Raw genomic sequence first — 15,529 nt, forward strand, 5'->3', positions numbered from 1 at the left:
GACGAACAGATTATTGAAATGATTACTGAAATCAAATTTACAATAGTGAACTCATTAATCTGCTCATCAGAGGAATGCTTGAGCTGTTTTGACTGTAACCCTTTCCCTAGGCCTAGACACAAACGGCAGAGCACCATGGGTAAGAAAATATGGTAACCCATCTGTGCGAGAAAATTTGGTTTTGGTCACCATACGACAATACGACCGTTCACCCCTCCATGTATGCAAATGTCACCAGTAAAATGAGACTATATGGCAGGCTCAAGTTTCGAGCTCATTGAAGTCAGCTGTTATTTTTTTTTTTTATCGCTGACCAGGTGCATGTAAATGAGGCACAATAATTAAACTCGATGTCTGGATTAGCTGTAGAATTTTTGTCGAACTCAATCCAATTGAATTCAATACAGCAGAAGTGTGACATTTGAATCCGACCTCAAATATTACTCTTCAATGAGGGCAGCTTCAGGGTGAAAGGGTTACTATGAATGGCTGCCTAGTATTTTTAAAAATACCTTAAATCTGTCTGGTAGTGACCTAAGAAGCTGAACGCGTATTGCCAGTCCAATAAGTGTTGCCATGCTACAGTGTGGTATTGTAGGAGTGAAAAGTACTTTGACATAACCTTTATCATCATCTACTTCCACCAATGATTGTTCAACAACATTTAACTGTTCCAATGTAAGTGGATGCTCAGGATCATTGATGGAGCGAATAAGATGTATGCTAGTTAAGGAAATCTTGAAACAAGTTTTGTTTACAATTTTGACCCACATGCATGCAGTACTATGCTGAATTTACAGGAAAATAATTTGCCACTTTGGAGCAGGAATTGGCCAAAGTGTCAGACTATGTAGCACCTGCAATTTTGGAACTCTAGAATTTTCCAAATTTCTAATCAATCACCTGTGAATGCAACCTGCCCAACATCATACACCGTGCATTTTACTGGGCAACTATTTTCAGTTGCTAATTTCAACCAATTAGTTGATTCAGGACGCAGCTTTACGGTATTCAGAGTTATGCTCTCTTGGCTTCTCTTGAAGGTTTGTTTTATTCCATACCAGAGTTGAGCAGAAGTTGAACTGTATGGAAAATTGTTATTACCATATTTTGCAAATAAGACTGCACTCTTTTTCAAGGTCTGAGCAAGGATGGCAAAGCATAGGTTAAAAAAAACCTTGAGTATACCAACCCGAAATGGAAACACTGTTTGCTGCAATAATTTATAATCAAGATAATTATATATTTGTCAAACAGTATCTTGTTCCTCAGCAGGCACTAAAGAATAATTATCATTGACTACTACATAACATACAATTTACTGCAATAGACCATTTTACAGTTCTGTGCTCAGTTACCAGGTCTTTGAAAAAAGAGAGGCTGGAATTGACCTTGTTTTGATACAAACCTCACTGTTTTTCTTACGTAAATAGAAACTTGTTCGCATTACAACAACATGATTTAAATAACAAAAGCAATGAGGTTTCTTTCAAAGCAAGGTCATCTCCAGGCTCGCTTTTATTCAAAGGCCTGGTACCTGAGTACAGAATTGTAAATTGATCTATTGACTGGCAGAAGGTGAGCTGCAGTTTGCATTTGCATGATTTGAGTGTCAGTGTATACTACAATCGGCGACAAAATTAGTTGACAGTTGCCAACAGAGCACACTGGCAACGACACATTGTTTGCAAAGAAAACTTGTCCAAAAAGTATGTTTCCAGGATAACCCTCCCCACCCCAATCAATGTTGTACTGCTGTTGACAAGGCTCATAAGAAACAGCAAAAAACACAACATTGTCCTGGGGGTGGGGGGAAGGGGGCCATTTTCACACCAAGCTTGAAATCGACTCTACAGGATAAGAGTGTCTCAACAATTTTGACGCCAATTGTAGCTTCACAGGCCTCGCAACCGTTTTTGTGATTACGGTACAATTTGATGTACATGGACTATGTTATAGGTTTTAACATTGGTTTGCTCATGAGTTGAAGCATAAAGATGTCGACAGCTTACACATCAAGCCTCCGTGACTCATCAGTCGTGTCTGGCGAGCCGCAGAGCCACTAGAGTATTAAAATGCTTGTTTAATTTTACCACCCTGTGAGCAGAGCCTCCTTTTGTCATGTTTTGTTGTCTTCTTTACTTAGGAGAAGAAAAGGAAGCTCTGCCGGAATCACGTCAACTCTTTGAAGCCGCCGCAGCCTGAACTTTTGGACTAGTCAATCTTGTTTTCTCTTGTCAAACTGGTTTTTCCAGAGGGAGCATCTGTTTAGTGTTCAAACTGATGGTTATAATTAAGCCCATTGTACAGTGAAAAACCAAGATGGCGACGAGATATGGAATATTAGGCTTGGGTTCGAGACTGTATCCTGGCAACATGCAGCAGGGCAACCCTAAAACCTGGAATCCGGAATCTGGAATCACAGGTCATTGTTTTACCAATACAGAGAGTACAAACTATCCTAAACTTTCATAAAAGCTAACCTTAGGCCTAATTAGGCCTAAACAAACATTTTTAGGCCTAAGGTTAGCTTTTATGAAAGTTTAGGATAGTTTTTACTCTCTGTATTGGTAAAACAATGACCTATGATTCCAGATTCTGGATTCCGGGTTTTAGGGTTGCCCCATGCAGCACATACTCAATAAAGACCTTACTCATGCATAGTCTTTCTTGAGAACGCCAAAATCGAACAAGCAAAAGAGAGGCTCTGCCAACAGAGCGCATGAACGCATGATACATAATTAAACTGACTAGATTGTTATTATATATATATATATATATTATGTATTATTTTATTTTTCATTGTATACATATATTATCGTTTATTATATTTCTGCTTATTGGGAAACCTGCTTGTTAGGGAAGTAATTCCTGTTTCGGGTTCTCCCTCATAGCTTGTTTTAATGCTCTTTTGTATCTATCTTGCTATGTGAAATTATTAAAGTAAAGTAAAGTAAAGTAACAGGGTGTATTTGACTAGCCACTGAAACAATACTTGCTTCAAAGTAGCCCAGCATTCCATAGTTTAGCCGCTAACTCCAGAATGAAAGCAAAGAAAGCTTACTTAAGGCTATAACGCTTTTGCGTTTTGTTTACTTTTTAACAGCTGCAAGATCGGGCATGCTTGCAAATAGTTATTCTCCAAAAAGTAGGGTTCCACATTGCGTAACCATACCCACCAAACCAATAAAAAGGATATCAAATACTTCCCGTTCATCTATCTTGTCCACCACATCATCATCCTCTTCCTGAGGGAGAACGGTTCGCTCTTCTTTCGCCAGAAAGATAGTAGGGTTTGCATTTTGCAAAGTAGCCGCCATTTTGTTTCTTGCTTAAAGCTCCAGTTGAATGATGGGACAGTCAACCCCAGATCTCTCACCAAACAAGAATGAATGGTTGCGACTTTCTCCCTGCAGACGTGAGTACAAGCTTCTTCTTTTTATTAAGCTTACCATCGTTGCCACTGGCATAAAAAAATCCAATATTATATATTCTCCTCAACCATATCGTACTTATGCAATTGATAAATGATGGCCAAAACTGACCGTCATATTCAAATATATGACGGTCCTATTATCAGTAGATGATTATCTATAAATGATGTTGCTAACACGAGAAAAGACTCGTGTTCTTGTTTTTTTCTTTTTCGATAATCGACACAGTCTCGCATTAACGCCTGTAAGAAATCAGATAATTTTACTCTTCATGGTTAATTAATAGCCCAACCATTTCCTCATCTGAAACTGCTAGGTGACCTTTTTAAGTGCCAAAAATTACAAAGATGTCCCTTCCGAAAACGTAAGGGACTTCTTTTCCCCGGTTGCGAATCTTTTAGGTGATGTTTTAATTAAGAAATCTGTAGCTGTTTGGCAACGAAGAACCGAAATTTTGAGAACAGTTTGACTCTTACGAACACATATTTCACCGAAGATTATCGTTGGGTGCCCCTAATTGTAGATCATTGTAGATCACTGTAGGTCGTTGTAGCTCATTTTAGGTCATTGTAGATCATTGCAGGTCATTGTAGCGTAGTCAGTAAAACCCGGAACGACCCACAACGATCCACAACGATCCACAACGTTGGTCATTGTAGGTCATGGTAGCTCATTGTAGATTATTGTAGGCCATTCCTTGTTTAAGTATCTACGGGAGTGCGTGGGGGAGGAACGCGGGCGAAGCCCAAACACAATTAATGGTGGGACAATTTTATACGACATCCCTTTGACACTGTAGCTGAAACGTTAATGGTTTACTATAAAAGGTCGTCACCTTCCTGATATTCAGGGATTTGGCTCAGCAGATTTCCTGCTGGCGTGCAGTAACAAGACGAAGGACTAACGTTTTAACGAAGGGTGAACGCTCGAAACATCAGGTCACAAATCGTGCACACATTGTTTCATTTACCTTTATCAACTCTGTTGATTAAACCTCTACCAATTCTGATGAAACTAAATTTTCGTGTTCCACTCCGCACCGACGTGACACCACAGTCTAACAGCAGAATACCAGGCCACTATATTGTGTTCTTGTAGTAAGCGGCATCGTCTGAAGAAGGAGGCATATAACGTTACACGCCATTCATACGAATTATGCGCAGTTTAGCTCTTTAGAAACTAACTCTTCATTGGCAAGGGAAACTACCGGATAAAGTTGATAATCAGTAGCTTGCGTGACAGACTTATTTCAGGTTGTCGTTTCTCTCCACGTTACTTTTCGATGAAGAGTAGCCTGCAAGCGGGCTCTTCCGTTGAAATGACGCTCAGTCGAAATATGGGGGCTTGGTTACTACGCTTATATTTCGAACGCGAACCATTTCAACGGAAGAGCCTGTTTGCATGCTACAAGGTGAAGAGAAACGAAAACCGGAAATATGTCTGTCACGCAAGCTAGCGAATCATTAGCCTGCGAATACCTGTATAGGTTTTCATGGTGATAACAAAAGTGCACTCAGCATTCCGCTGGACGAAGGAAATGCACAGGTGTTTGTGTAAGATTGTCGACAAGTGTTTAGCTATGAAGGAAACTACAGCCAAGCTTTCGGCTTCAATCAGGAGCTTTTTTACACACAAACCGCTAAGGCTCAAGCGGGTTCAATGAATTCCCGGGTGGGTGGAGGAGGGGGGGGTGCGTAGTCCCCCTATAACCTATATAGCCCATAATAATATGGGCTATATAGGTTATAGGTAACCGTATGTACATATGTGCGGCCCCAAAGGGTATGGTTTTTTAGCCATTTTGGTCTGAAATAGGGTATGGTTTGTTTACTCAAGTCTTGAATTGAGTATGATTTTTAGAAGAAGCTTCTTCAGTCATCATAAGGCGATAAGACTATCGAAAAAGTCCTTCTGAAATTAGTAAGCCAACCGTGTAACAACTGAAATAGGTCTAAAATAGGGTATTAAATTTTTGGTCAGGTCTGAAATAAGGTAGGAAAATCGCAGGTTTTGGTTTGAAATAGGGTAGGGGCTTCAGGAAGCGGGCCGCACATCCCCACTCAATTTTTCTGGGAGTACCCTCCCCCCCTCCCTGGGAGTACCCCCGGGATTGAATTTTCTAAAGCCGGTCAAACAAGTGGAAAGACCAGTCAGCGAAAGGCAATGCTCCCGACGTGTACTCAAGCACCATTCATTCATCAATTCATCATCTTCAGTTAGTATCCATATTGTGCTCTTGAACATTCAATAGGAAGGAAATGTATATATTTGAAGTGCAGGCTATAGACGAAAGAGAGAAACTCTGGACAATGTAAGCAATTGTCTCTTATGGACACCAGAAAATTCAGTTGGCTCCAACGGTATTCGGCGAACCCGTGAACTCCGAGTGCGATTCCGGTTCAATGCTCTAAGGTGAAGTCTGTTACGAGCCTAGAAGGCCCATCAGGCCGGCGCTTATCTCCGGTTTCTGTAGCATGAACCGACTAGCAATACAGCATACAGCATACAGCCGATTCCAGCTGGCTGTAAGCTGTGCTCCAAGGTCACACATGGACCGTATAGCGGCTGCCAGAGACGTCATTGTATGCTTTCGGTTCGACCTTGTTGAGCTGCGTCGTTGCTGTACTTTGCGACGGTGATTAGCAGCGACAATTATTATTATTATTATTATTATTATTATTATTATTATTATTATTATTATTATTATTATTATTATTATTATTATTATTATTATTATCATTATCATTATTATTATTGTTATGCGACAATTACTAAGAGTATTTGTACCGTTATATGCCTGATATATGCCTGTTATATGACTGCAATGCACTGGCATCCCATCCAGGGGGGAGTCCCCTGGCTGCTAGAAAACTGAACATTTTTGCTCAATAGCTCACCCCCTGATCATATGCGCAATTTCCTTTTGACTTCCCCTATTTGATTACCAGAGACTCTAAGTGCTACGTCTTGTGAATTTTTTTTAAACCGGAATAGGTAAGCGGACCTAGCGTTCTTCCAACAATCTAATTCCCCCTCGTTTTGATACCACGTCCTATCTTAGAGAGCTGATGCATGTAATATCTTCGAGCATTTTCCCACCCTCAATCAACATTACCGCCGGAATAACATCGGGGATTTGAGCTCCTAGTCTTTTACGTTCCTTGTGGTTTCTTTGAAGTCCGACGGTCATATTATTGGATGAGGTTTTCATGATGTCCGAAATGATAATGAATATGGTCTGATTCCACCTTATCCCGGGTATAACAAAAAACGTTCTATCTGCACTTGCAAGTAGTTATAAGCAACTTTGGTGCCTTAAATCACTAGCAGGTAACTCACTCATCTGTGGCTTATACTATTCAATACAAATTTTATTAGCACTCCCCAAGGGGGCTTTACAGTACTAATGATTATCATTACTAACTGTCTGTAGGATCTTAACTATCGAGGTCTTAGATAGTGACTGCAATGTGCAATTATAAACATTAAGATTGGCGCATAAGATCAGAATTCGGGGGCGCCCAACGATAATCTTTGGTGAAATATGTGTTCGGGAGAGTCAAACTGTTCTAAGAATTTCGGTTCTGCGTTCCCAGACAACTATAGATTTCTTTACTAAAACATCACCTAAAAGATTTGCAACCATGGGAAAAGTGGTCCCTTGCGTTTTCGGAAGGGATATTTTTGCAATTTTGTCACTTAATAAGGTCTCCTAGCAGTTTCGGATGAGCAAATGGTTCGGTTGGAAGTTCTTAGAAGGTAACGTTCAGCTAGCAATTTCTGAAATGAAGATATCATTCCCTAAAATAAGATATCCGAACAGATCAAATTCTTCTAGGTGATAAAAACATCTCTTAAGACAGTCTTTATACATTACAGGGAGCCTAGAAATGTCTCCCAAAGGCTTTTTGCTTAATTTGCTCGTTGGGTGCTCTTGAGAACTACATGTTGTGGTCCTTGTCAAATAGGTCTGGGTTTTACAATTAGGGGTTGTCAAATGATAAGTGGCGCCTAATTCTTTTGCAGGTCATATTTTAAGCTCCGAGTGTTGTTTCCGGCCGGGATTAAACCACTGGGCCTCCGGCAGCGGACTGGAGCGTTTCCTTATTGACTTCTAATTGTGTTTAGTGTAATCCCATTGTGTCGGTCAGTTAGTTTTATCCGTGAATGGTTCTTGCTTGAGTGTCTTCATCATCTGAGTTGGACAGGGAAGGCGGAGGAACTGGCGACCCGTAATCGTATGATTTCAGTCGATCAAGATTGACCTGTATTTCATAAGGGTATTTTACTCCATTGTGCGAGGAAATGTGTTGTTTGACCCTCGAGTCGCGATTTATCACTTTCCTGGCTCGTGATTTCGTTGACGATTGACTCAGCTGCTTTGCAGAATGGCCGCAAGTATTTTTTTGCTTATTTTCCCCACAGACCGCAGTTTTCGCCCGTTCTCCCGTAATTCCCACTTCGAACATTGCTGATTGCTGCCGGCATGAATGGCACAGACGGTTGTTTCTGTCAAGTGGATCGTATTGTACACGCCCGTGCCCAGACCACATGGCTGCACGATGGCCGTACACATTCCGACCTTTCGCGACTACACTATCGCTTTCCGACGAAATTGCTGACTTATTTCGTGCGCTCATACTGTGCGGTAGTTTGGATCTAAGCGATTCCACATCTAATCGTGTTTCCTTTTCGTTAGCCTGAGTTGAAGCGGCCTTGACAGCTTTCGAAACAGGAGGCAGTAGCACTGGTCCCTTCATGCTTAAAGCTATCTCTCCCTTAGTAGGCCTTGCGTATGCAGCCGTTGGGCGACTTGAGCTTACAGGCCTGTGGTATTCCTTAATGGGATTCCGAATTCTTCGGTTAAGGCACTTTATTAGATATTCCACGTTTTCACGTTCTTCATCTGGTATTTCAGGGAGATAAAGGTTATTTGTGCTCTCTTTGGAAACGTCCATCTCCAACCCTGTTATTTCCGAGGCTTCCGCAAAATCGCTGTGTTCAAGCGCATTTTCGTCGTTCATATCCGCCTGTCTTGTATCCATAGTTTCACAAAGTAGAGCGTTTCTAGCGGAGCAGCTGTCACCTTGTTTTTTGTTGTTCGTGATAATAAAACTGACTCCTTTGTTTGTGTTTGTTTCCCTTGGCGATACGGAATCAGTCGATTTAGATCGCTTCTTTTTCCTGGTCTTTATTATTTCTACCCTCGTTACAAAAGGAGAGGTAGACTTCCTTTTATTCAAATTCTTCTCTATAGTGCTCCTAAGCTGCTTCAAGCGTAGTTGGTGAATGCTGTGCTCGAGATTTTTAATCTTCACTGGCATTCTATTGCATTGCAGCAATGAATTTCTACTGGGGCCCTTTTCGCAAGGTACTGGTACCTGGTAGTGCCTTAGATGACCGGAACGCCATTGATTTTGTTCCCAGTTGGACTGGACCCTGGTCATATTTTGCCCCTCGAGGGAAGAAACCACGTACAGACGGAAACCTGAAATAAGGTAGTAAGATGGCAAGACATTCACAGAGACGAAATGAAATTCACAGGAAGTCACTTAAGAGAAAAAAATAATAAACTTTAATTGTCTAAAAAGTAGGACACCTCGGTATCAGTTATGAAAACATCTTAAATACTGATTAAGTTTCTTAAATGTAGTCGCCAGCATTATAACTGTCTGGGTCTATAAAGAGGTGATGATCATTTGAGCGTTTTATGCTAAAAATAATTTTTATAGCAACTTTCGAGATCTGATAGACTTTTACAGTGCTTGTTGCATGCATCCACGAGTATTAGCTGTTTTGACTCGACCAAGCTTTCAGAGAGCGGTATTTTTGAACAAATCGGAAGAGATTATCGTCGACAAAGTTTCCGAAGGGTTGTGACGAAGAATTGAATCAGCGAGTTGAAGGAATTAATGATCTTAAAGCCCATGTCTATCATCTAAGGCGGCACCTTGACTGCATTATTTCGTTTAAAATTTGGTGCAATTTAGATAAGAATTAAAAGGAAATTGCAAATTCCTTCTTTGAGACTCGTTTGCTCACGTTTTGTCGGAAATTAGGGATTTGGTCATAAAATGTTGCCGGTTTAGTTGCAGTGAACGAATTGTATATTATGAACCCGAAATCAAACTGATCACTTTTTGGAGGAAGTACTGAGTATTCATTGAGTGAACTTTGAAATCGTTTTTCAGTTAATTGATTTCTTTTTCCTGAAAAAACTAGGAGAAAATACCTCTCCATAAATTGACCGGAGAATCGGTTTGGCGTCTGACTAGGGAAAACTTACTAGGGTGAGGTAGTGTCAGTATAGTGCCGAAGATCAGGGCTTGTATGGGTCTCTAAGAGGAAGAATGGTATTCAGTTTCCAGTCTCTTTCGAGCAAACGATATTGTGGTCTTTGGCTCGTGTTTCAGTCGCGCAAACTAGAGACCCTATAAAATCACTGAAAAGACATCTGTGCAATTGTTTTATTGTATAGATACAGAGCATCCTTAAGAGTTAAATCATCTAGAATTTCAAGAAGTATTGTAATGCGATTGCAAGCAAAATTAACTATGAAGTTTTGACAGTTATTTCTCAGTTGCTATTTGTCAGTGTCGCTTTCTTTGTTATGCTCACACTAGTGTTCCGTGGAATCTGTCAGTTTTTAGGTCTAAGCAGGTGTGATCATTTCTATTTTTGTGCGACTTAATTAGGAAAAAAGCCTGCGTACCTCAAGGTGTTTTTATTGATTTTTCATTCTAAAGGCTTTCAGATTGAAATTATCTGGATGTAATGATTCCAATAAAGAAAGCCAGGACAGAATGAAGTGTTTTTATTTATTCGTTCGTAGCCGTTGATACTTAGTTCTTTGTAAAGGGTTTATAAGGGAAAGTTCTTGAAGTTTGTACTAATGTAATAGTTTTGTGGCAGGCAAGTACTGCAGTTAATTTATAGGCTTATTTTCCATGCACTAATAACTGATTTTCTATGTCATGAAAATGTAATGGACCCATAGATATCTAGGCTTTTAATGGCGTTCCGTGTTCAGTAACTTGAATCTGAAACTCTAGACGGGAACTGAACTATCGCTCTATGGCATTTCTTCTCTTTAAACATTCATATATGACGGCGTTAAGGAGAAAAAGGTTTTCAGTTTTAGGAAAATAAAAAAATATTGTGATCCCTATGTTTTATATAAAAAACACCTCTGGGAAATTTAATATGGACTTGGTGACCACGAGTTGTCGAATTTTCCTTTTCATTTGCTGCCTTTTTCGTAGAAATAACCAAAGCTGAATATTAATGCAGGGTTTTACGAAATTTTACAGTTATGTCAGTCTTTTCATAATCCATTGCATTATTCAACGGGTTTTCTTTCTTAAAGTCAGTTTACAACAAAAATTTCTCCTGCCAAGGGAGATAACTCGTCGATATTTGAATTGACGTTATCAGTTGGGAAATGTGTGAGACTTTCGTATAACTTTGTTGGAGATAACTGTTATGCCAGTAGAATTTTATATTCGGCCTGAAAATTTAACATACAAAAATTCGATAGTCTATAGTTAATAATAGAGAACGACTCAAGCTCTAACAAGTTAAAGATCACTTTTGTTGCATAGTTTGTTTCAGGAGAATTTACAAATAAGCACATCTTGAGACTCCTTCAGATTCTCAAATTTGGTTCTTTAAGAAGCCAGTTAAATACTAGACTCAACTTGAATTACTACCTTCTTATGAAAGGAAATTAATCTTCTCGACTTGAGAAGGCTTTGAATCATTTGCTGAGACTATCGTACGTATTTAGCACGTTTTTTCTGTGTCGTCAAGGAGATTGGCAATAAGCGCTCGTAGTTGTTTAAAACAGAAACGTTTCAAAAAAGACTTACGGAAAAATGAGTGTGAATTTTCTGCTGTCTTTTACGTTCTGCGAGGACTGGAGAGGCGCCGAATTCGTTCACCAAAAGTCACTTAATATATGAGAGTTTTCATGATAGTGTGGGTTCCTGTTAGCTTAGCACCTGCCATTTATTATGTTTTTCCTGCATACTATTATTTATTTTCAAGACAGCGCTACAGGCACTTTGCATCAGGATAAAAGAAAGTACAAAAGTTGGCGTCGAATCCATTAAGCCTCTTAAATCATTTATAATTTGGCTCAAATCGAAATAATAAGAAATTTTCCTGCTAAACCGCAAGCTATTTCTTGTGAGTGAAGGGATTTAGGCAAAATGTTGTTGGGGGAGCAATGTGCCAGATATTCTAATCCTAATCACTGCCTCTAGTTAATATCATCAATTTCATTTGAGAGAATCTTAATGCGAAAAAGGCTTATTTTGTAAACATTTTTTTCCTCGAGCAGGACAAGCACCCTTTTCAATTCACCTCCGGTTCGCACAATCAACTTGAACGAATGCTGAGATTCGATTGTTTTCTGGTTGCTGTGGTTACCAAGGAATAGCGCAGAGCTCTCGAAATACAGCTATTTCAATTTATTTTAAAGTTTCAAGCGTTTAAAAACTTGTATGGGTACTTTTCTTAGAATGATTTACTTTCACTTGACGATCCTGAAGCCATGATGGTGTCACTAAACCGGCAATGAAATGCAGGTAATCCCCAGACTAATCCGACGAAATTATGCAATTCCAAGGGGAAGCAGGCTTGGCGCAGCGGTTAAAGCATTGTATATGTCCCGGCTTCAATTCTCGGAGGGAGTCGCGTAATAAGTGGGTTGAATTTTTTGTTTTTCTCACCCGGCTCTGGGGATAAATTCTCCTCCAGGTAATGCAGTTTTCTCCTTCCATCAAGAAGCAACAGTTGATCTGCTTTAATTTCATGTGATTTTGTTTGATTCGATTTACAATCTCCCCAACTCGTAGAGTGCTCTTGTTCGGCTAAGCATGGAACCTTAATAAAGCGATTGTAATTTATATTTTTATTTATAAGTATTGAGATGAAGCCACCTTAAAAGTTATTTGCATAGTTCCAGCATGTTGCATGTGCTGCGCGAGTTTACGCCGATATCTTTATAAGTGTTTCCTGGCTTTCGTGGAATTGAATGTCGTCGTGTTATTTTGCACTATGTTAAGTGTCTATCGAGCAATCTCTGATGACTTGATCATTCAGTCAGTCAGTCACTATGTAGTAAGCCGTAAGTCAATCAGTCGATGAAGCTAGTCTCTAACTGACAGAAGCCACGACATTTGGTTTTATGAACGGATCTTGATAACAGTAAATTGACTCCGTAGAGGGGATTGAAAAACTGACGTTAGGGCTTGAGGCGTCCTCTTTTACGAAGAGCTATCGTAAATTAGTAAAATCCAACTAGTGGTCTATTATCAATGCTGCGTTCTGATTGGTTGAGCTACTAGTAGGCTATTTGTTATAGCCCACTAGTAGCGAAAAGCGCCAGCTTTGATAACAAAAACAACAATTAAAGTCTAGCTTTAACGAGCGAAAGATATTTTGTCTCGATATTTTTTTGACCAACTCGTTGGATAAAAGTAAATTGACCCATGTACCATACGGAGATTTTAAAAATAACGTTTTTAACAATTATTCCTCTCGCCCTCATGGCCTCTGAGTCAATAGCCCATTCGGTCTTCGGCCTCATGGGCTATTGACTCAGAGCCCATTCGGGCTCGAGGAATAATTGTTAAAAACGTTATTTTTTAAATCTCCGTATGGTACATGGGTCAATTTACTTTTATCAACTCTGCAAAAACTACCAAATTCTGTCGAGTCAGTCGGACCGTGAGCCATGCACCCTCCAGGTTCCTGGCCGTCTGAGTGGCTCATTTTCAAGAACATGCTATCATACGGTTGACCTTTACTCCGACCTCAATGAAAGCTAAGTTAATAGAGGGGACATTGCCGGTGCAGAAAGTTGATCGTGTCAGTAAACTCACCTTTGTTTCAAGATCCTCATGACCATGCTTCTCCTCAGTCTTTTTCTTTGAGGATTTCTCTGCTATGTAGCTGTTTTCTGGCATACGTTTCTGCAGCATAATAGGTAAGAGTTTAGCAACAATTAAATGAAAGCTCTTTCGCACACGCATAAACTGGCACGGCACTCCAAAATCGTGGCACAGCAGTACCAATATTTGGAGTGCCAAGCACACCTCCAGAGATGTACTCGGCGCCTCTATACGTTCTGGCACGGGTGACTAAATAAGCCTTCTGTTTGTTCTGTTTACACACGAAAAATATACCGTCCCGTGCATGAAAAGTATGGGTACGGTCTGAGATTTCGATGTGTCGTGCCAGATTTTTGTGTTAGTGTAAAGCGGGCTATGTACGTGTTAATCGTACTTGTTAATTGGAAAGAAGCAAATCAACCAAGCAGGCCTTCAATTTGTGGTGCATAAAGTGTTGCTTATCTTGCGTTTTATAAATCAAGAATGCCTTTGAATATGTTACTTATAAATGGCACAACAACTCTTGTAACATTTGTAAATAGTAAAAAAACCACAATATACATAAAAAATAAAGCGTTGAATACCATTTCGAAATTTAGCGCCCCATACTCTTCAGTGTCGGAAATGTTGTAGTACCAACACCGAAGATAATCGAAAAATATTCGCCTGCTGTCAGCTCTATTAGCACCTTCAAACTGTCCTCATTTTCTTAAAGGTCTCAGCTGATATAAACATGTTTTTTGTGTACGTCTTGCGTGGTAGCAATGGTGTTGAATGTATCCGCGCGAGAAATGAACGATGTGAATGCGTGAATTATAAATGCCCTTATCACGATGCTCAGTGCACAGGGGCACCCAACGAGAATGTAGTTCAAAACCCGGCTTAGACATAGCATTGTCAAAAGTATTTTAGTATTTAAACGGTAGATATAGGCATATTTTTATCCCCAAAACATTTTTCATCTGTTCGGATTTCCTAGCTGAAAGTCTTGTGATCCGAAAATTATAAGGATTAAAACTTACCTTTTCGAAAATTTCAGCCAAAGAAACAGCTCCCCAAAATTCTAGGTGACCTTTTTAGGGTAAAAATTCGTTAAAAATGGGCAATTATACCATTTTCTAGATGTTCGAAAATCCTAGGACAGGCAGGCAAGCAAAAAATTTTACAACAAATCTTTCGAAAATTCTAGATCTCAAATCGTCTTCCGAATTAACAGATATTTTCCGAAAATTGACGTTGGGTGCCCCTGAGTGCATTCGGTTTATCTCTGCCTATCGTCATGCCCGCCAACTATGGAAAGACAACACTTTCGTTGTTGTCCATGAATTAAGTTACTTTGACTTTGAATCAATACTCCAGCGAGTTAGTGCGTATTTGAAACAAAAAATTTTGAGCCAAAATTGAGAGCAGCAGAGGGAATAAACTTTTATACCAACAACACAAAGAGTTCTAGAATGGTTTGAATAAAACTACAGTTGTTAATTAATTGCTTTCGGTTGAAATCGCAATGAAAAAAAATTATGAATCGCTGGTTTGCCTGTGACGTCATGGTGGCTATGTTGGGAACTAAGCTTTATTGTTATGCAAAAACTGCGAAAAGAAATCAGTTGTATTGTATTGCCATCCAACATGGCGGCCGTGTCACGTGGGTGCAAACCAAGAATTGGGAGTGATATGTAGCAGTTGCCATTAAAGAAGGTAGAATCGCCTGGTTTTGCAACCGAGACTATTATTTCGTTTTGTCTAATTAAACGCGAGATAGATTTTGAAAGCCTGGATCCATTTTTCTCTCACTGTATGTAGGTCTTCTACAGGTCCGAAACCTAGCCTGTTGCCCTTTCGCCTTAGTACCAAGAAACTAGCTCACTATTGCACCTGGATAATTTTATTAACTCTATTATTGAGAGCAAATCCGTAAATTTAGGAACATTGCCTCGTTTGCGTCTAGCGTCATTTTATTCATTTAAAATGTATCGTGTAAAACTTAACTTATAGATCATGCAGTATATGTTTATATTTTAGTAGTAGTCAGAGGACTTTCATAATTCTCAGTTATCTCAAAACTCACCCACCCAAAATGATTGGCAGAAAGGAATGGCCACGCGCATTCAGCCACATGGAAAACGTCTGCTGAAACATTGTACTTTATTAGGGAAGGTACGTTTTTTATTGGGGAGGGTGGGCCGGGGTATTTGAGAA

The 15,529-nt window shown here is 39.7% G+C and overlaps 2 protein-coding genes across 7 annotated transcripts in view; both read right to left on the reverse strand.

Moving 5' to 3' along the window:
- Positions 1-3,342, reverse strand: part of LOC138021680 (cytosolic iron-sulfur assembly component 2B-like) — a 5,901-nt gene extending 2,559 nt beyond the window's left edge. Inside the window, exons 1-2 of the mRNA XM_068868635.1 lie at positions 3,200-3,342; positions 513-718 (exon numbers count right to left, since the gene is read on the reverse strand). Coding sequence (XP_068724736.1) covers positions 513-718; positions 3,200-3,320 — 327 coding nt within the window. The 5' untranslated portion in view covers positions 3,321-3,342. The remainder of the gene's footprint in view (positions 1-512; positions 719-3,199) is intronic.
- A 3,455-nt stretch (positions 3,343-6,797) lies between these two features.
- The window catches only part of LOC138021678 (uncharacterized), a 37,516-nt gene continuing 28,784 nt past the window's right edge, over positions 6,798-15,529 (reverse strand). For 3 of the 6 annotated variants that reach the window (XM_068868628.1, XM_068868629.1, XM_068868627.1), the window contains 2 exons: positions 13,322-13,411; positions 6,798-8,922 (listed from right to left, as the gene is read on the reverse strand). In XM_068868628.1, the coding sequence (XP_068724729.1) occupies positions 7,592-8,881 (1,290 nt within the window). In that variant the 5' untranslated portion in view covers positions 8,882-8,922; positions 13,322-13,411 and the 3' untranslated portion in view covers positions 6,798-7,591. Of the gene's footprint in view, positions 8,923-11,302; positions 11,417-13,321; positions 13,412-14,352; positions 14,905-15,402; positions 15,433-15,529 lie in introns of those variants that run through there. The other 3 variants (XM_068868631.1, XM_068868630.1, XM_068868633.1) reach the window with 3 other exon arrangements.

Source organism: Montipora capricornis, chromosome 10, assembly GCF_036669925.1.
Source record: "Montipora capricornis isolate CH-2021 chromosome 10, ASM3666992v2, whole genome shotgun sequence".
Classification (NCBI taxonomy): domain Eukaryota; kingdom Metazoa; phylum Cnidaria; class Anthozoa; order Scleractinia; family Acroporidae; genus Montipora; species Montipora capricornis.